At 35.1% G+C, this 21,145-nt stretch overlaps 1 protein-coding gene across 1 annotated transcript in view; it reads right to left on the bottom strand.

Annotated features, from left to right (window-relative positions):
* Positions 1–21,145, bottom strand: part of Csgalnact (Chondroitin sulfate N-acetylgalactosaminyltransferase) — a 368,071-nt gene that overhangs the window by 290,889 nt on the left and 56,037 nt on the right. Inside the window, exon 2 of the mRNA XM_081771740.1 lies at positions 14,112–14,184. Coding sequence (XP_081627866.1) covers positions 14,112–14,155 — 44 coding nt within the window. The 5' untranslated portion in view covers positions 14,156–14,184. The remainder of the gene's footprint in view (positions 1–14,111; positions 14,185–21,145) is intronic.

Here is a 21,145-nt window from a genome sequence, read left to right as displayed (position 1 = left end):
TCACACGTTTTTGGATTTTATTTTTTTGATTGATTGATTTATTTATTTACTAACTGAAATGCTCCTTCTTTACACAGGGAGAATAGTGTTTCGGAAAGTATTTAAACACTTCATCCCCTTAGGATATGCATTTCAATGAAAATATAATGACAAAATACCCCTTTCCATCTCTCCTTTCCATCTCTACTCCTCACCCCTTCTCACCTTCAAGCTCACGGGAGCTGAACTTCCATTTAAGTGCATTGGGAGTGCTACTAACTATCTCGGAGACACCGTAAACTATACATGAGACACTAAAATCGGTCGTTTTCAATTATTTTTACGTCACCTCTTTCCACTTCTACCCTTCACCCCATAACTATAAGGTACGAAATTGGACTTAAACGGTATTGGGGTTGTCACTATTCATATCACCGATTGGATATTAATAGCTTTAGTTTTCTATTATTTTTACGCCACCCCTTCCTATCCCCACGGCGAAAGTTGTTAATGTAATATCTTAAGATCCTTGAGAGCCCCAAGATTGATAGTTATGCCAAGTGTATCACTTTAAATGATTCGGTAGTTATTGCATGATGAGGTAACACAAAAACACCCTTTATTTTTTTCGGTTCTTTTTACATTGGAACTGAAATGTACCACCTGGTATTTCAACTACTTAGGCTATTTCTTGAGAAGAGAGAGGGGAGACAGAATTCCATGAATAATTTTCGGAAACTTACTGTAAGTTGACATTCAAAAAATCGGTCATCGATAAATCCGGTTCCTTCCGATTTCCAGCACGGATTACGAAGGGGATTTTCAAATTTACTACGTTGGCGTGCCACTATTTTCTGGATGAGCCTATTATATTTTTTATGTCACTGTAGTCGATAATGTGTATCATAAGGAGATCAGAACTAAAATTGTCGAAATTTCAAAATTGATTTAAATCAATAAATGTCTGATAGGTTATGAACTAAAAATATTGTCTTGCGTTCCTTATCTGATATTTGAAAGGAAGTAGCAGTGGACTTGAATTGAGTAATATACATGGACATCTGATTGAAAAAGTAAAGAAGCATGAGAACTGTAACAAACATGTTAACATTATGCTGAATTTAACTAGTGTGAGCACCAGTGCGCACTCACGCAGCCGGGTCTGGATCCACCATCAAAACTTCGTAGCTCGACATATAGTTGTATACTATCATAATAAAACTAAAATTGCTTAGTAAAGAAATGATTGATGTAGCCTAAAAATTTGATCTTACACTTCATCTATATTCTTTCTCTTCTTAAACAAACAATCTTGTTCTAGATATTTTCCTGAGAATATAGGTGACAGAACTTAACAATTACTTGTCGTTTTTCAAGTGTACCGTGTCATTACTTCATAGACGTAGTACAGTATCTTATAGTATTGGACACACCTCTCCAAATTTCGGACTCATCCCTACAAAATTTTGTAGGTTATGTTAGGTGCTCGTACTTGATAAGCATGCCAGGCCCGTAGCCAGTCCCAAAATGTAGGGAGGGGGCGATAGAAGTTAGTGGAGCTATCGAGTGTGAACTCACCGGTCATCGCCATAGTAATTGGAGAATTCGAGAAGGAGTTGCGAATAAGGTGACTGATCCATTTGAACTAGTTAGAAGAAATACAAGAAGCCAAATGCTTATCGACTTCTGTAAAGAACATGATATGCGGTGACAAATATGTAGTTTAAGAAAAGAAAAGCCAAGCTGTACATGGAAAAGTCCAGGAGATAAGAAAGACTACCAATTCAATTACATCCTTGTCAAGCAACGTTTCAGGCATAGTGTACGAGACGGGAAGACTACTGGAGCGGATATTGATGTGGTTCACAATTTCCTTGTAGAAGAAGTTCAAACCTGGTTAAAGTAAATCAAGAAAAATGGGAGGAGAAATCGAAAACGGAACATAAAGCGAGGAAGAAGTGTGGACGGTGATGTGAAAGAAGAGATTCAAGAAAAATTCCGTGCAATTGGGGAAATGGTACACAGTGTAAAAAATAGTTGGGGAAAAGTTAAACAATTCTACTCTTCACATTCCATAACAACATCGGCAGGATGGAGCGATGCTTAGGAAGATGGAGGACCGCGCACACTAAAGAACACAGACGGCAGTATAATGAATTGAGAAGAGGAACAGACAAAGTCAAAGAAAAGTACATGGAACAAAAATGTGAAGAAATAATGGAAATTCTTACTGATTTCACTTCTTAACAATATCTATTTGAGCGGTGAATGACCAAAGGATCTACTTAATGTTGCAAAGCATGCAAAGAAGTGCAGTAGTCACCGAAAGCATTATCGTTATTTTCCACACTGGAAAGATTATTGTGCACATACTGCACAGTCGGCTGGAAAGTAAAAAACAAGAGATGTTGGAGGAAGATCAATTTGGATTCCGAAAAGGAAAACGAACCATATATGCCATTGGGTTTCTGAGAATTATATCAAAATGATTGCAGTAAACAAAACTGAATAATTCCACCAAGGAACAGTCGACAAGCATAGACACTCCAAGAAAGAAGGAAGAGGGTAAAAACACCAAGGCAAAAACAAGATCTCATCAACGAAGCCCTGAAAACCGCACTGGCGTACCTCATACCTCCTTCAGCTCACTAATCTACCCAACACAAGCACATTTTCTTCACTGGATGTCCTTTCACTTCGTCATAAGTGAGATAAACAGTGTTTTCGTTCGTTCGAAAGTTCTAAATTGATAAAAGCTCATGTTAGTTTAGATGCAAACAGGAGAAACAACAACCACGTGAACAAACAAAACAATCACTTAAACAAACGCGGCTCAGAATTAAAGGCGTCACAATCGCGATATATATATAATTTTGTCAAACTTCTGGACTCTAATAATAATAATTTAATAATAAATGTATCAGCAAGATGTAGTATTCCAAGTTTAACGATTAAACTATGTGCACTCATGTCCAAAATTATTGTCGCATATCTATAAATTAATATCTTGTTGTAGGAATATTATTTGATAACAAATTCACCAGGTATTTCTTATAATGTTAGTATGTGTATAATCGGCAAAGACATGTATGTGGAAAATTTCATGTCAAAAGAGCAGTAAATAAGAACAATAAAATGAAAACAAAACTTTCTCGTCCATTTAGCAATATTTTGTTTTACTCATTCTAATTTTCGTATTTATAATTCTTTTCCGATGAAATTTACTGCAAATATACATTTCCCGATTATACACATAGTATCAATATTAAAAATACCCTGCAAAATCATTATCAAATTATATTCTTACAAGAAGACAGTTATAGATATGCGACAATCATTTTGGACATGAGTGTACGCAATTACAAATCTATCTTTGATCAAAGGCGTCATTTGAGAAGGGCACAAGCGGGAAAATTTCCCCTTTGTGAATTGTGTAATAATATAATAATAAAATAAAAAAAAACGTGAAATTCTTATATGAATGGATACTCTTGCCCCCCTCTAGCGAAATCCGAAATGATGGTGATGCATTTGGTATTAAAATTCATTAGTAATAAAATACGGTAAGTGCCACTCATTAGTTCAGAAAAACATACAAGGCTATATTGTGTTAAGTAACTAATTGCGTTCTGTCATTATGGATCAATCAGAAATGTAGTAATATAATACATACTTCCCATTTATCTCAAAATTATATGTCGTGTCACAGAATAGCAATCAACTAATATTATTAACAATGATTTAATCTCGGAAGACAGATATCAAACCAATTAGGAAATGAAAATATAGGGGAGGGAATCCGATTTGAAAAAAAAAAATCAGCAAAACGAAAAGCAACCTAATAAACAAATGTTATTAATATTTTTTTTGACGGTCTTGTATTTTCATGAAATGAAACCATGTGTCTCTTTCATAATATATAATGTTCGCAGAAAACAGCTGTTAAAATGTACAAAATGAGTTGACATTTATCAACGTGAATTGATGTATGGAAATAGGCCTGCAATCTAGAACTTTTAATGACCAAATTAATATTGACAAAAGAAATATTCCAATATGTGCCACATAATATTATATATATATATATATATAATGTTTGTGTGTAAACCAATATTAGATACATTGAAATTCCTATATTAATGTCCTATGTGGTATTGAGGCTTTTTCATTATTTTCTCGTTTCCCTAAATGTAATATTGACATTGCAATTATTAACAGCATTAATCCATATCACATTAAACATTAATCCATCATATTTTATAAATTACAGTGATTTACTTAACAATTTTTGCTCAGCTAATTCTATTAAATTATTTTTTTTTTTTTTTTAATAAAAGGAAGAAAAACTGCATATGAATAAACATATGGTTGGGCTTCATGAACATAATTTCACGATCGTATTTGCACTTATGTATTAAACGAGTTAATTTGATTTCAATTTAGTGTCCCTTTCAGCAGCGAGGCTACATGAGACGCGGAACTACAGTTTAACGTGGGATCCGAAACACATGGGCTCCCGCCGGGAATCGAACCCGGGTCTCCCACGCCAAAAACGCTTGCGCTAACCGCTTAATGTATTAAACGAAACAACAGTGTTACACGTACATTATGTTAAGTGATAGCTTGGGTTTGGCTACACTATACGTAGTTTTCTCCAGATATGGGGCGAGTAAGAAAATGTTTGATTGAATTAAATATATTGGATTTTTTAGATTAGAGGCCACAAAATTTTTGAACAGCCTCTAAATCGAGTTTTCGTATTTTTTTGCGGAATAAGCACATCATACCGAGTTACGTGATAGTTTGGGTTTGTCTACATTATATGTAGTTCTCTAAATATGGAGCGTACAAGAATTTTTTTGATTGAATGAAATATATGGGATTTTTTAAGATTAGGAGCCACAAAGTTTTGAAGAGTCCCTAAATCGAATTTTCGTACTTTTTACGGAATAACACATCATACTGACAAGTAAACCTTACGTTTGGGTGAATCGAGTTGCTGACTGAGACACATATGAGAAAGTAGTACTAAATGTGGTCAGTATTTCAGTAAAGTTGTAGATGCGAAGCTCCAGGGGCTTAGGAGATACAGCGACCAGAACATCACATGGAAGTATAGAATAGTCTTCATACAATTGGAGGTAAAAGCTCTGTAAGACCTCTTGTAACGACAAAAGGTAAATAACAAATATATGGGTACATATTAGAACTAGGGGTAAGTCATATAGTAAGGGTATACCTGACGGCGGCCATCTTGAAATCCGCCATTTTGAATTAAGGTTAAGTTTTTAAAATAGGAATAGGGTCATGTGATACATAATTTAAGGCGCAAATTTAATCAAAAGAACAATGGTAACGTTAATTTTGATTTACGCGCAATTGGTAAAAGTTACAGGGAAATTAAATATTGTTGCAGCGTATGTATTAGTCCTTTACCCCACCTTGTAAATTTTGTGTTAATGATAATAATTAAATAAAAAAGCAGGTGGATAAATATTAGGTCTATGGTAAGAGTTGCCTTGATGGCGGCCATGTTCAAATCCGCCATTTTGAATCAGACAAAAGTTTTAAACAAAACGCATAACAATGACACCTTATTAATAGCAAATTTTATTATAACCCATACGTTAATTTTGATTTACGACTACTACTTTGACGGAATTGTTAACGACAAATGTGTCAAGTGTAACTCGATTGACTTTGTCAGGTGTGCTCACTGTGAGCAGAGCATTTGTGCAACTCAAGCACACTTTTCTGAACTACATATTGATTGTACTAATTGAGGACTTTTTTGGAAGAAAGACCCAAGTTCAATTATGACTCAATTCCACTTTGGCCATTTTTCCTTAAATTAGCAACTTGTTTATGCAATAACAAATGCTGGTTAATGATAAAGCAAAAATGGTTATACCGTTGGATTTATGGTAAAATTTGCTATTAATAAGGTGTCAATGTTATGCGTTTTGTTTAAAACTTTTGTCTGATTCAAAATGGCGGATTTGAACATGGCCACCATCAAGGCAATTCTTACCATAGACCTAATCTTTATCCACCTGCTTTTTATTTAATTACTATCATTAACACAGAATTTACAAGGTGGGGTAAGGGACTAATACATATGCTGCAACAATATTTAATTTCCCTGTAACTTTTTACCAATTGCGCGTAAATCAAAATTAACGTCATCATTGTTCTTCTGATTAAATTTGCGCCTTAAATCATGCATCACATGACCCTATTCCTATTTTAAAAACTTAACCTTAATTCAAAATGGCAGATTTCAAGATGACCGCCGTCAGGTATACCCTTACTATATGACTTCCCCCTAGTTCTAATATGTACCCATATATTTGTTATTCACCTTTTGTCGTTACAAGAGGTCTTACAGAGCTTTTACCTCCAATTGTATGAAGACTATTCTGTATTTCCATGTGATGTTCTGATAGCTGTATCTCCTAAACCCCTGGAGCTTCGCATATACAACTTTACTGAAATACTGACCACATTTAGTACTACTTTCTCATGTGTGTCTCAGTCAGTAACTCGATTCACCCAAACGTAAGGTTTACTTGTGAGTTAAGTGATAGTTTGGGTTTGGCTACATTATATGTAGTTCCCCAAATATTTTGAGTTCTCCGCACATTTTTTTTTTTTGATTGAATGAAATTTATGAGATTTTTAGATTAGGGGCCACAAAATTTTTGAATGGCCTCTAAATCATGTTCTCGAATTTTTTACGGAATACGCACATCATGGTGAATTACGTGGTAGTTTGGGTTTGGCTACACTATATGTAGTTCTCCAGATATAAAGCCTACAATAAAACTTTTGCCTGAAATATGTTGGATCTTTTGATCCAAAAAGTAAGATTTGTTAGAAAAGTAGAAATATTATTTAGCAAACAGGAACTAACGGGCCTTGGAAGCATTTCAAACTATGTGTGAATGAGCAACAGAGAAAACAATGGATTATAATAATTGTAACAATAAAGCTTATGTGCGATTATGTATTATAATCTTTAAGGTAAAGAAGTGCTTCTAAGTGTTGCTTTAACCAGAAGAGAAAGAAAAAAAAATGAAATGAATCTGAGTTTTACGTCCCACGATATGCCGGCTTGGCTAAAGGAGACGCAGATGATGAGAAATAAATGAAAAAGTGGAATGAAGAAAGTGGGAGGAAACGGGAGAACATCGAGGAAACCCACGAACATGGTGAATGTCCACCACAAAGTTCACTTGACACGAACTGGGATTGAACCAGACACCCTATGCACCAAAGGTGAACGCTCTACCCCTTCTCTTTTATTTGTCATTTGCAGAGCCACTGAGCCACCGCGTCCCCGTAGAAAAAAAAAAGAAAGACAGTTTAAAATGTACTAATTAATATTGATTTGTTTGTAGATTATTTCAAGATTTTATGTTGACTTTTGTAATTGAGTTGTTGTTATGACAACGAATCTATATTGATTTCGGTTGCTAAGAGATGGTATGGTATCTATGTACTTAAAATGAAGATATAATAGATTAGAACGCCGAACTATAAGGGCGTATGTAAGTTTTTAATTATGTATAAGGGAAATAACTACTTATATTGAATACTAAGGATATTATAGTCAATGCGTTTTTATGTATGCAGTGAACAGTGTATACTAGTGTAACTATTAATTGCTACAAAATATAAACTGACGAACTGTGGCAATACATAACTAATTTAAGGTTATATAATGAAAAACGCAGGGCCAAGAACCAATGAATTATTAGCTTGGGGCGAATTAAATGTCCATTTCATTTGCATCATTCCCAAAGGAAAATAAAGAAGAAAAGAGAAAGAAAGAAAACTAATACTTTGTTAATCAAAATAGTCGCCGATTACAGTGAAACACTTTTGACATCATCCTGTGCCAAAAAATAGTCCGAAGTCTACGATGCGAAAATGTTCTCTACTACCGCACGTTGCACCATCCAAATCATCAGGAAAGGTCTTCCATCTCAAGAAGTGGTTGAGATACAGGAAGAGTTTATTGTCAGGGAGAGAAATATCAGAGGTACACCGTTGGTGAGTAAGTTTCATAGTGTAACGTATGGACCATCCTTTGCGCCGCAGCATCGTTGCGCACCATATTCGTTGACCGTTACTTGATACTTATGGACAAGTTTGGGATGCATTTCATGGAGTTCAGCACTGTAACAATCTGCATTGATGGTTTCATCTCGGCTGAAGTTGACACGATGGATCATTTCCAACGTAGACACCAAACAAGCAAAAGCATCTTTTTTTCTGTGGGCGAAGAGGTGGCCCAGGAAAATGTTCTGAATGTTAACTACGATTGTCACGATTGTCTACTAGATTTATTCTTTAACTGAAGTGTCAATCTGGAGCAAGAAGCATCCTCGATTATTCCTTACATTCAAAGAACCGTACACCTCCAGATGGCAACTGTTGGTAACCAGTGTCAACTCATGTGGTACCAAAAGTCCAACTTACCTTACCTTACTAATTGCACGTAGCCTCTTAATGACAGTGGTATGATATATGCCTAATTCATCTGTAATAGCTCAAACACTTTTCCGAGAGTCTGCCTCTACAGTTCTGAGGAGCTAACCTGAACACGATGTTGGTTGGTGCCCACAGGGCTTTTTGTGGTGCTGTGTCACCAGAACGAAATTTGACAAACCAACGGCGAATAGTTCCTGTCCAAATGCACTGCGAATGTTTCTTTGGGGTTTTGCTGTGCAGAAGGTTCCGATTTGAATTCGTAAAGTAGAATCAATCACAATTGTGTGTTGTCAAAGCTGCACTATTATGCGACCCCATTCAACAACATACTGACTTCTGACTGTAGGTTCCTCAGCCTGTTTGTTGGACATGTAGTGAGTTTGTGATGTTAAACGCGTGACCTTACATGATCTCTGTATTATGTTGCTGAGGTGAGTTTCCCACCTGGCGTCAAAGCGAACCTTTTATTTGTACCAACCTACTACAAAAAAATAAAAGAAAAAGAAAGAAAGAAAAAAGAAAATAACGGAAAGATGAGTGGTAACAAAGTTACACAGAAGGAAAAAATATATATAATATGAAAGGAATGGGGTAGAAAAATCGACAAAATCAGAAAAGTATGTTTTAGATATAAACATAATTATACTTAGAAATTGACTAATTCTATGGCCTATGGAATCTGGATGTTCATTGCTGCGTTCACAAAAGCTCTTCACTGATTTCTATCCTTGGCCAACTGGATCCAGTTTCTACTTTGTATTAGTATTTCTGTGAGATCCAACTTAATATTGTCTTCCCGTTTGCTCCTAGGTCTTCCTAATAGTCGTTTTCCGATTGGTCTTCCAGTTAAAACTTTGAAAGCGTTTCTACTTTCTTCCATCCTGGCTACATGACCTGCCCACTTGAGACTCCTAGACTTGATGACCCTAATAAATTTGGTAAACCGTGTAAATTATGTAGTTCCTCGTTATAAAGTTTCCGCCATTCCCCATTTCCGTTTCTCTTGGGTCCGAATATTCGTCTCAGATCCTAGATATTTGAAAGTACCCACTTTATCAAAAGTATTATTCGATATCTTAACGAATCCATAATTTGCCGTATTACGATCCCGACGAACTTCCATGTGTTTAGTTTTCTCTATATTTACTTCTAAACCCATGTCCCTGCAAACGTTTAATAAGACCTCTGCATTTCTTTCTATTGTTCTCCTATCATTCCCTATTAAATTTACATCATCAGCATACACCATAACCTGGTGAATACCATTCAACTCTACGCCCTGGTTGCTATCTTTGATTTTCCTTATAGCGTACTCTAGGACAAAATTGAATAATAATGGCCACAATGTATCTCCTTGTTTCAGGGCATTCTCGACTTGAAAGTTCGTGGACAAGAGTTTCCCTACCCGGACTTTATTTGGGATTCATTTAAATATATCTTAATTAATCTAATTAGCTTTTTCGACATTCCAAATTCTGTAAGAATATTGTATAGTGCTTCTCTCCTAACCGGGTACTCTTTCTAAAATCAATAAATAGTTGATTTACTGGGCTACTGTATTCCCACTTCTTTTCGCGTAATTGTCAAATGGTAAATACTTGGTCGATAGTTGATAGATTTCGTCTAAATCCGCACTGATAATCTCCAATAATTTCACCTGCATATGGGATCAATCTTGCTAATAGAATGTTTGAAAGGATTTTATAGAATGTTGATAGAAGAGAAATGCCTCGATAATTATTACAGTCAGTTTTGTTGCCTTTCTTGTGAATTGGAACAATGATTAATTCTTTCCACTCTTGTTGCAATTCTTCCTTGTTCCAGATAAGAATCCACAATTCTTCGCCTCGCCTCCAGCTAAAATTAACTCAGCCAGAATTTCATCTACACCCAGAGATTTGTGTTTCTTCAATTTCTTTATAGCGATTTCAACTTCTGTTCGGTTCGAGTCTGAAATATACAGTTCTGCGGTGTGTATTTCCCTTTCTCCACGCACATTAGTTTTTGGCTGCGTGTTAAGCAAATCGTCAAAGAAATCTTTTCTTCTATTTAAGATTCTATCTGTATCAGTGAGAATTGTTCCGTCAGTTTTCTTTAATATACAAGTACGAGGTTGATAGTCTTTCTTAAATTCGTTGATCCCCTTATACATGTCCCGAATGTTTTTATTTTTACTATTACCTTCACGTTCCTTAATTTTAGCTTTCAAAAATCGTGTTACTTTGTTCTAAAAGCTTTCGAAGTTTCTCGACTGATGTTTACGAAATTTGTGCAGTTATTTCATTCGGATTTTGTAACCAACGTAATTTTGCCCGTTTTCTCTTCTCTGCTAGTTTAATGCATTCCTGGTCGAATTATGATTTGTTCCTACGTACTTCCGAGTGTTCCAATTTTTCTTTTGATGAAATTTTTATGTTATCTCTAATATCAATCCAAGTATCCTCAACACTAGTGCACTCTGAATCTTATAAAACCAAGAATCTATTCGAAACTTCAATCTGGTATTCCTCTCTTACCTGGCTCTCTTCTAATTTCTTTAAATTAAATCTCTCCGGTTTTAGAGATTGAATATTACCTTTATTCAACGAAGATCTCTCTTATTATCGCTGCTACCAGGTAGTGATCAGTGTCACAATCAGCCCTCTAAAGAACCAAACATCATTACACTAGATTGTCTTCTATCTACTAAATCGTGATAAATTTAATTGTGTGCTTTTCCGTCTGGTGAGGTCCAAGTATACTCGTATTTATGAACGTCATGATGTGGAAATTTTGTACTCTTCACGATAAGATTTTTGGATGTTGCAAATTCACAAATCTAACAACGTTGTCATTACTTTCCTTATGCAGACTTTCGTTCCCTCTAATAGGTTTGAAGATATCCTCTTGTCATACCTTCGCATTGAAATCCTCTAATAGAATTTTCATATGATATCGCGGAAGTTGGTCAAATATCCGTTCCACTTCTTCGTAAAAGCTATCTTTTATATCGTCATTCTTATCTTCTATTGGGGCAAGTACAGTTAAAACAATAATATCACACCATTGATTCTTAAGAGTAATAAAAGAAAGTCTATCAGTTACAAATTCAACCCGCTTAATTGCTGATATTATTCGTTTGTGAACGAAAAACCCTGTTCCTAATTGACTTTTTCCTTCCCTGTAAAAGAACGTAAACTTTCCGGAATTCACAGTTCCATTTCCTTCCCACCTAACTTCCTGAACTCCTCTATTTCTCTAACTCACTCGTTACGGATTTTAACGCGCCTGTCCCTTAAAGACTTCTAATAATCCATGTTCCAAATATCATGTTCATTTTCTTCTGCTGAGGTCGTGCCAAGTTATCAGTTCTGGTCCGAGCTTCTGTGAATGTTTCTGAACAAGATTTTTTTTTTTCACATTATGAGGCTGTTAGCATCACTCAAACCCTCAAGTTGGAGGACCACTCCTTTCCGTCTGTTCACAACTGCTTATTCAGTATATTCGCAACTAACCTCTATATCTAGAGGCTTTCTCCTCGATCCGCAACCTGAGAACGCGCTATGCCGTGCTGACAGGAATCGACGTTACATGGATGCTCAGGAATTAGAAACAGAAAGGAAATTCTATCAAATAAACTAGGAATTGAAATCAATGGACATTGGAAAGAAACTACAAAGGACAAGTATGGAAGAGGAAATGGAGAGATAAAATAACGTAAGTTTTGTGCAGTTAGAAGGAACAGATTGAAAAAAAACCTGCACAAATTAAGTAATAGGTCCTTTGGTATAAGTGACGAAGGTCGAAACGAAGTAAGAGAGGAAGGATTTACAATATTAAGGGATAAATTCGAGGAAGTGCTCAGCGAGATGAAGAATGACAAAAGAAACTAGTATAGGTCAAATAAGTTAATTAAGAATACACAGGAAGAGAGAAAGAAATATTCCCAATTGTAATGAAATATATGAAACAGGAGAATGTTTTAAATATTTCTTGCAGGCAGTAATGATAGCAATAACTGAGAAATCGAATGTAGAATTACTAGGGATCTATTTCGTATCGAATTCTGAAAATAATAGCAAAACTGTTATTGAAATTCATGTAAATTATTGTACTTAGCATAGAGAATCTAATTCTGACTTGTAATGTCACATTCAACAAATGCCATATTGTAGTAAACTCAAGGCATCTAGGGTGACTGAAACGTCATAAAAACAGGAAATACATAGAAAATGACTTGTAGATGGGAAGTTTTTGGGCAAAATACAGTTTTGTCTACCAAATAGACAACAGGATCAGATGGAAATGAGAGGGACGGAAGGGAACGGCATCCCCTTATTAGTTTGAAATGCTTCCTCAAAGGAAGAGAGGGTATACGTGGTTATTAATAAAAAAAGGGGGGGGGACTTGGATGGCGATGCTGATTTCCGGTCTCCCTGTGTTTGTGTTTTGGTGATATTGTCCAATCTGACTGTATCTGTTATTAACCGTCCACTTAGTTCTGAAATTCCCCTTCCACCCCTGGTCAGAACATTATACAAAGCAGAATCTTAGAGATGTGAACAGTAACAATCCTGACTGAATCGGTTTTACGTCAAGAAAGAATTCAATTGTGAGCTTTGCTTTCCTATGGTGATGAATCTTCAGGGTAGTTATACCACAGTATAAGTTAGCTAGTTACTGAATAACGTTTAGATACCGATTGTTATATTACAAATGTGAATTATATTTATAGAAATTTCTCACCTATTACTCATTTTGAAACTGAAAAAGATATTTTCATGAGAGGTCAACTATTGAGGATGCTGGTAATTAAGTTTTAAAAACCTGTCTGTATATGATGTCTAACTTCCTAATATTATGCAAGAATAAACAGAATTCGCATATCAAAATTTTATTTTGGCCTTAAAAAACGAAAATATGGTAACTAAAAGTAAACATACATGTTTTCCTTATCGTCCCCATGGTTACACAAGTCAAAATAAAAAGTGCAAATAAACATAAAGTGAGTCGAGAAGAACAATAAACAAATTGCAAAATGTTTACCGTACTCGTAATATAAATTTAACAAGCATTTTTTTTTATTTTATTTTTTTTACAATATAGAACTTGAACCATGAAAACTGTAGACAATTTTTGAAACATAAAGAAATATTGTCGATCTGTTCGTCATGAAAACAAGTTGCTTCTGAAAGTTGTCTCCTTGTTTTTTCTTCTTTAAATTACAACTTTATACGTTACTTTTGTTTTCAGTCACACACACGCACATTATATATATATATATATATATATATATATATATATATATATATATATATATATATATATATATATATATATATATATATATATATATATATATATATATATATATATAAATTTTAAAACAGCATAAAACTTACTGTTAACGCCATCATTCATATTTCTCGTCAACAAAAATGGGAGAAAAGCAAAGACGGATGTTTCACTTGAAACACTCCATATATAAAATATTCATAACATGAAGTTAGCGTGGAACAAAGGCACACACAAGTGGGAAAAAGTTAGAAAATAGAGACATTTAATGCAGTGACACTTATCCAAGAGGAAAGCAACATGCATTTACTCAACGAAAGGATCGTACATCTTTTATTTATATGTTACTCTGCTTCGCTTACCTTCCCGCAGTTTCTTTATGGGCTGGAGAGTCATCGGCCGTCATGAGCCCCTATTTGGTGTTGTCGGGACGGCCTAGAACAAAAAAAACAATTATTATGAAATTTCTTTTTGAAGAAACTTATACAGTACATTTAACCCTTGAAATACCAAACCTGCGTGTATTATCAAAGTGGGGAGGGGTCAAATTTGTTCACGTTACTTTGAAGCGATGGTTACACTATAAACTCATCTAATAATAGAAACCTTTAAATTAGTTTTATTTTACACATATCGTAAATGGTTACATATATGACATTCATGTATTACATATATGAAAACATCATTCAAGAAAGGACGAAACTATTAATATCACTAACATAAGGTAATGTATTTGGAGGCTTCAGTTTATAGTCTATAAGAGATAGACGTAATGGTAACATATTTCGTTTAAAACAACATAAATTATAGACTAACGAAAAAAAATAAAGATGAATTACACCTAATACCAAGAGGGGGTCAAATCAGCCCGCCATATTTTTTATATATACAAAAATAAAACAGATGATACGAGGGCGGGCTGAAAGTTTTGTCTGTTATTTACAATGCCACCCAGCAGGAGTTCTCATCTGCACACATGATCAGCGCTTCTGACGAAGATGGCGACTGGTATGGACATGTGGTTAAAGTGGTTAAAGCAGACAGCCATAATCGAATTCTTGACGGCAGAAGGAGTTTTACCTGCAAAAATTTTTCACCGAATGCAAGTTGTATAACGTGAGGCACTCCATGGAGTACCGTAACAAAGATTCTCCCGCTCCACAAAAATTCAAGAGCGGGAAAGTCACGTTGACTCTGTTTTTCGATGTGATTGGCGTTGTTCACATCACACACTGAGTTTCTTTTCAAGGGTACCACTGTTAACTCAGAGCGATCCATCGAAACCCTAAATAAACTAAAGGCACAACTGACATGCATTAATCCTGATAATAAAGCCCCTCTTCTTATACCAGCAAGCTGACCGACGTAATATTGAAGTTTGGAGACACTGTTCTCCCATACCCCTTATACAGCTCTACTCCTACATCCAGTGACTGTTGCATCTTTCCTAAATTGAAGGAACGCCTTAAGGTCAAACAATACTCATCAGATGAGGAGGTCCAGCGTGCTATACGATCGTAGCGTCGCTCGAATGGAAAGGATTTCTATCGTGATGTCATAGAAAGACTGGTGCATCGTTGGAGGAAGTGCATGAAAGTGGATGGTGACTATATAGAAAAGGGGTATTCTAGAACTGAAGCCTGGATGTCAAGGTACACATAGTCTTCTTATTTTATTAAATTACATTTACTATAACCCTAGATATATTAATCAACAAGCAAAACTTTTCAGCTCATACTCGTGCTAAATATTTTGGATTCGACAATATTATTAGTCGTTTTCGACTATTTTTAAGTCACTCTTCCCATGTACTAGGGACATTAGGCATATATTTCCCCAACACTACGGCATCTGAAGTGTCACTATTCATCTCAGCGACCACGAAAACTTTGGATTCGACACTAATATAAATTGTTTTTCACTACTTTTATACTCGTGAAGGTGCTAGGAGTGTCTAACCTCCCTCCCCAACGTATTTTTTTCTGGTTTGTTAAATCATATCTGAACCAAGTTTAAGAAGGTAATCCAGGAAAATGAGATGAAATTAAATCTTTGAGTTTACGTCCCACAATTATGTCGTGTAGGCTAAAGGAGACAGTGACGATGAGAAATGAATGATGCAGTGGAATGAAGAAAATGTGAAGAAACAGGAGAACCCCGAGAAAATCCACACGCATGGTGTTTGTCCACCACAAAGCCCACTTGGCGGGAGATAGGATCGAACTATGGACAACACGCACCAGAAGTGAATCTTCAACCACTGAACCACCGCGGCCCCGATTTGCTCCAGATGTGGCGTACATTAAAACGTAGGTTACATGCGTAAATCCTGTAGTTTTTGGACTTATGACTACATGTAACATCCTGCAGAAAACGTGAAACTGAAACCGTATGTTTAATAATAATGTTCATATAAGTGACCCATCTATACGTACTTTCCGTATGAAAGAAAGAACTGTATACAGGCTGTAGGGATCTCACATACAGATGGACGTATATAACTATAGCTGAAGTATGTAACATACGCATACATATGCAATGTATGGAAGACTGTTAGATATCAGTCTTTCTGCAGCGCCAATATATAACATCTGAGCGGGAAAAAGGCAGTATGTATGTACAATATGGGTAACGAATGCTCCATACAGATTTCCGTAATAAACATATGGATTCCGTATATCTGTACAATATACCGCTGTCCGGATAACGGACTTTTCTCAGTGTAGCCATCCTGAATGAGATTTTCCTGGGATTTCCTCATTCACACTAGGCAAATGTTAGGATTATACTTCACATAATGATTCCAGGCTGCTTCCTCCCTTCCCCATTCCTTTCTTTGTCTCCAATTACCCGGCAGCGTGATCTCCAAGAGACGTCATTCCTCACAGGCAACGGCCTAACATGACCATAGTTGTATAAGGCGCAGACATCTAATTCCTAATCTTAGTCAATCGATTGATTATTTTTCGCTGCAGCGAAATGCAATTGTTACATTCGTCATTCCATAGGAAAATTCTCCTTGCAGTCGTGCCAATTATTGCCATTGTTGTTACAAGATACTATTCTCTCTCACCATTGCTTGAAAGTACGAATTTTGGGTTCTCCCTACTAATAACGATACTTCCTAACTAAATATGAAGCACATCAATCATACACTTCGAAACAGTTGAATTAAATATATAGCATGTTTTAAACTTGTTTCCGGATAAATATCTCGTATTACACAATTACAAAAAGAAAATATGTAAATGTCTTCTCAGAACAATGTATTTAAAGATGAATTAGGAGTGAATAAATTCGATATCTACTAAATAATCAAGAACTAAGAATGTCATCGTCGATTCGATTAGCAAAACAAGTTTTACATTCGATTCCCGGCGGGAGCTCATATGATTCGGATTACACGTTAAATCAGTAGGGCCACGTCTCATATAGCCTCGCAGCTGAACGGGATGTTAAAATCAACTCAACAAGTTTTACAGCAACACTTCACGGTGTCTCTACTGGTTCCTTTCTGTTCTGCCTAATGACCCTCTAGCACTTTGTAACACAAATTTTATCTAATCCTATCTTTAGGCAGAACAGGAATTCCTGTTCTACCTAATTCTTGTTCTGCCTAGTTCTCGCAAAAGGGATATTTATATTTGAGGGAAATTTATTAGTACCTATTTTCCCTTGAGTTTCAAATGCCATTCCAGAACCCTTTAAATTAAATTTTCTGAAATGGGAATATACATACTGTAATTCATTACGAAAAAACAAGTCATGCAGTCATTTTCAAAAACTTTACTTCTCACAAGCTCTATCTTTATTATAAACCTCTTGTAGAAGAACACCCTCGAACCTGTTCATTGTAACATAAGTTTTGCAAAAAACAATCTTAATGAGTCGTATAGTATGGTGCAGTATCTATAGTGTGCTATGAGAGTAAGATCAAAAATCTGGACTTCGCTTTATTTCAAATGCTACTATATTATCGTATACCAACTCATATTCAGTAAGATTTTTCGCATGGCTTATGTCTCTCATTTTATTCATTTTATGGCAATTAAGTAGAAAACTATACCATAACAAAGCTTTTCCTTATATATGAATAATCAACAAAAAGGTAAATTCTATTTGAAATGCAACTAAATTTGCATGTACTTTATTATGGAAAGCCACTTAAAAAGAATAGGCCTACTGTTTATAAAATAGCTCTGATTAAATAATATAATATAAATAATTTAATTTTCGTAGCTTCTGGAAGCTAGTACAACTGTAACTGAGGCCTATAATGCCTCCTTATTTGAAATAACCCCAACTTAGGTTTCAATATGGAAAAATGATTTGCCAATTACGATCAAGAATTAGTTGATATCTAGTTTCGGCCAATCAGAAGCAAGTATTTGTTGCTGTTTAGAGATACTTCGGCGAGTAAACTGAGTGTCAACGAATTCTTGCATGTAATAGGCCAGATATTTCTCCACATTTTAAATTAGAACTGTTCTATAAATTACGTAGAATTCTCTAATGGCTTTCCACTATGACATGTACACCATATTTACTCTGAATTTCAAACACAATTTACTTCTTTGGTATTAGTAACGAAAGGGAAATATTTATAGCCCATTATAGGTACTGTATCATAATGTACGACTCCTTAGAATTGCTTTTACTTGCAAGCTAACGTTACAACTGATAATTTAGCAAGTAGTTTTCCTCCAGACAAACGCATTTCTTCAAGTTCGATATTTTAATACTCCTTGGAAAATAACCTTCCACAAAAATACCATCCTTATTACAAGAAACTACATTCAACTTGTGTAATTCAGGATTAATCGAATGGAATCGAATCGAACCTAACAGTTCCACACGGCCGCAAATAACGTGTCTATCTAAAGAACTTTTGGACACAACTATCAATAGCCGCATCTGAAGCCCTTGAACAGTTTTTTTCCATGGGCGTAAATCACGCTGAACCGTACACTAAGAAAGGCGCATCAGCAGTAAACGAAAAAAAGGCAAACGGAAAAAATAGCAAAAGAAAAAAAGAGGCTGATTTTCAAAATAGACATTGAAGAGATTTCTAATACTGGAATAGACTCTGAAGAAAGTATGTCATCTATCACGTAATCATGTCAATCATACTCAATAATTTGGAGTGGGATACGGCTGTTTATGTGTAGGGCCTTTCGATGTAAGACATTTCGATATAAGGACGTTTAGGTGTGAAGCTGGTTTGGTGTAAAATAAGAAAATTCAAAATACTTTTTTTATCAAGTTTTATTTTATATTTTCTATGTAAACTAATTCTCCCTTTTTCTCATTACGAGTATATAATTAATGCTCTCAAATATCTTTTATACCGAAACATTCCTTACAACCAAACGTCCTCAGACCAAAACGTTCTAGCTTCCATTTGGAGCATATTGTAATAGAATCAATATGCATAAGAAAAGGAGAAAAAAAGAAGAAATTGAACATACATTGCTAGACTACTAATGTAATAAACAACACATAACGTTTGCAGAGACCAACACATATTCATTCAGGGATGTAGTCAGCAAGTTGATCTATAGGGAGACATGACTCAATATGTTACTAACGAAGAAAGAAGAAAAATGAAATGAAATTTTTACGTCCCACGATTATGCCGGCTAGGCTAAAGGAGACGGTGATGATGAGATATGAAAGAAATGGTGGAATAAAGAAAGTGGGAGGAAACGGGAGAACTCCGAGGAAACCCACGCTCACGGTGTTTGTCCACCACAAAGTTCAATTGGCGGGGGCTGGGATCGAACACGAAGAAAGAAGAATGTTATATTTCAACTCTCAGTAACTTAATTAGTTATTGGAAAACTGTTAAGAAAACAAACTTGCATCAAAGAAAACAAAAGATACAAATATGTCTACAAGTTTCATTTCAATATCGTGAACAGACATTCCACCAATCAGAGATAAGGATTTGTTTACATTTTCCAATTTTGTACAATCACAAACAAGCTTATGTTTACATCTTTCAAATGGAGGTTCTTTTACTGTTGAGAAGTATGTTTTTCTCGATGGTAAAATATTACAAATTCCACACAACTGAAGAGTTTTTGTATATAGCACCTTACTGTGCTTATAGTAATAATTGTTATTTAGACTACGGACAGAGATCTGTAAATTAACCATATAATAAAAGCATGGTTGTCCGTAATTGCTTATATAATATGCAACCTAATCTGTTAGGTTCTATTGTTCTAATTTATATATGTATTTATGTTACTATTATTCTTAACATTTCAACTTCTGTACGAGGAAATGTTGATTGAATCACTTTAATATCAAAAATCATTTTTTTAAATATAAATTTTCTTCTCATTATTTTTAAGAATTTTTCGCCATGAGAAAGTATCAATCCAGGTTTTCGTAAGGGTAGTTATAATAGAACCTTTGGTGCCTTCCATTTCAACTCAGGCAAAAAAATATAAAATTGTACCATCACCAACTCAGATATTTTTGAAACTTTTTTTTATAGCAACTAGACATGTTTTTAAGAGACTCATATTTTTTTGTTTTGTCGAAAAAAATTTTCCCGCCAAGTAATGGGCCATCAAAGACGGGGAGTACAATTTATGAATTGTAGAAGACATGGAAAATGGTCAATTTCGGAGCCTCACCATTCGGCTATGGAGACAGGTAGAGTTATAATTCTTGTTGTGGTATGTACATAGGGATATAAATAAACTATATTTTATTATAGTTTGGTTTGCGCATGCGTATCTTTTTGTACATAAATTAACAAATGAACGTCAATTTATCTGAAAAGTCGAAGTTTGCGAATTTTTTTCGAGCACTTCCGGTTCGAATTTTAAAATTCTGTTTTCACGGTTGGTAAGACCTAGATACCCGCTTTCCGAAAAAAAATTTGTATCCCTTCTGTGGTCAACCGTTTTGTCGCAAAAAATTCGAGAAATTGTAAAATTTTCAAAAATCGCCATTTTTGGGCGCCATTTTCTCGAAAACACCATTTTTTAAAATTCTGAAATTTTGTCAGATGGTTCAACTTTACCTGAATAATAAACACACCAAATATCATTCTCGACCAATGCTTCGTGGATTAACTGCAGTCTTTTAAAGTTAGCGAAGTTTCGCTAATTTTGATGTCACAGTTAGCAACACTGGGAACAATGAAAGTGCAATGATTTGATGATGTTTGTGGTTCACATTCATTAAATGAAGAATAAATGGTTTTCTTGGCTGTTTTTTTATTATTATTTTGATTAAAAAGGCTCTGAAATAGTAAAATGAGCCTCCCTCTACTCCTCCGTTTTCTTAAACTGAAGTAATCTGAGGTGGAAATTACGATTACGAAACACACAAATTTCAAGTTCACTTACTTAAAATGGTCTTCGGAAACAAAATTTCA

This window comes from Thermobia domestica, chromosome 1 (assembly GCF_964235325.1).
Source record: "Thermobia domestica chromosome 1, izTheDome1.hap1.1, whole genome shotgun sequence".
Classification (NCBI taxonomy): Eukaryota; Metazoa; Arthropoda; class Insecta; order Zygentoma; family Lepismatidae; genus Thermobia; species Thermobia domestica.
Note: the sequence above shows the minus strand (reverse complement) of the source record. Positions and strands in the feature narration are given on the sequence as shown.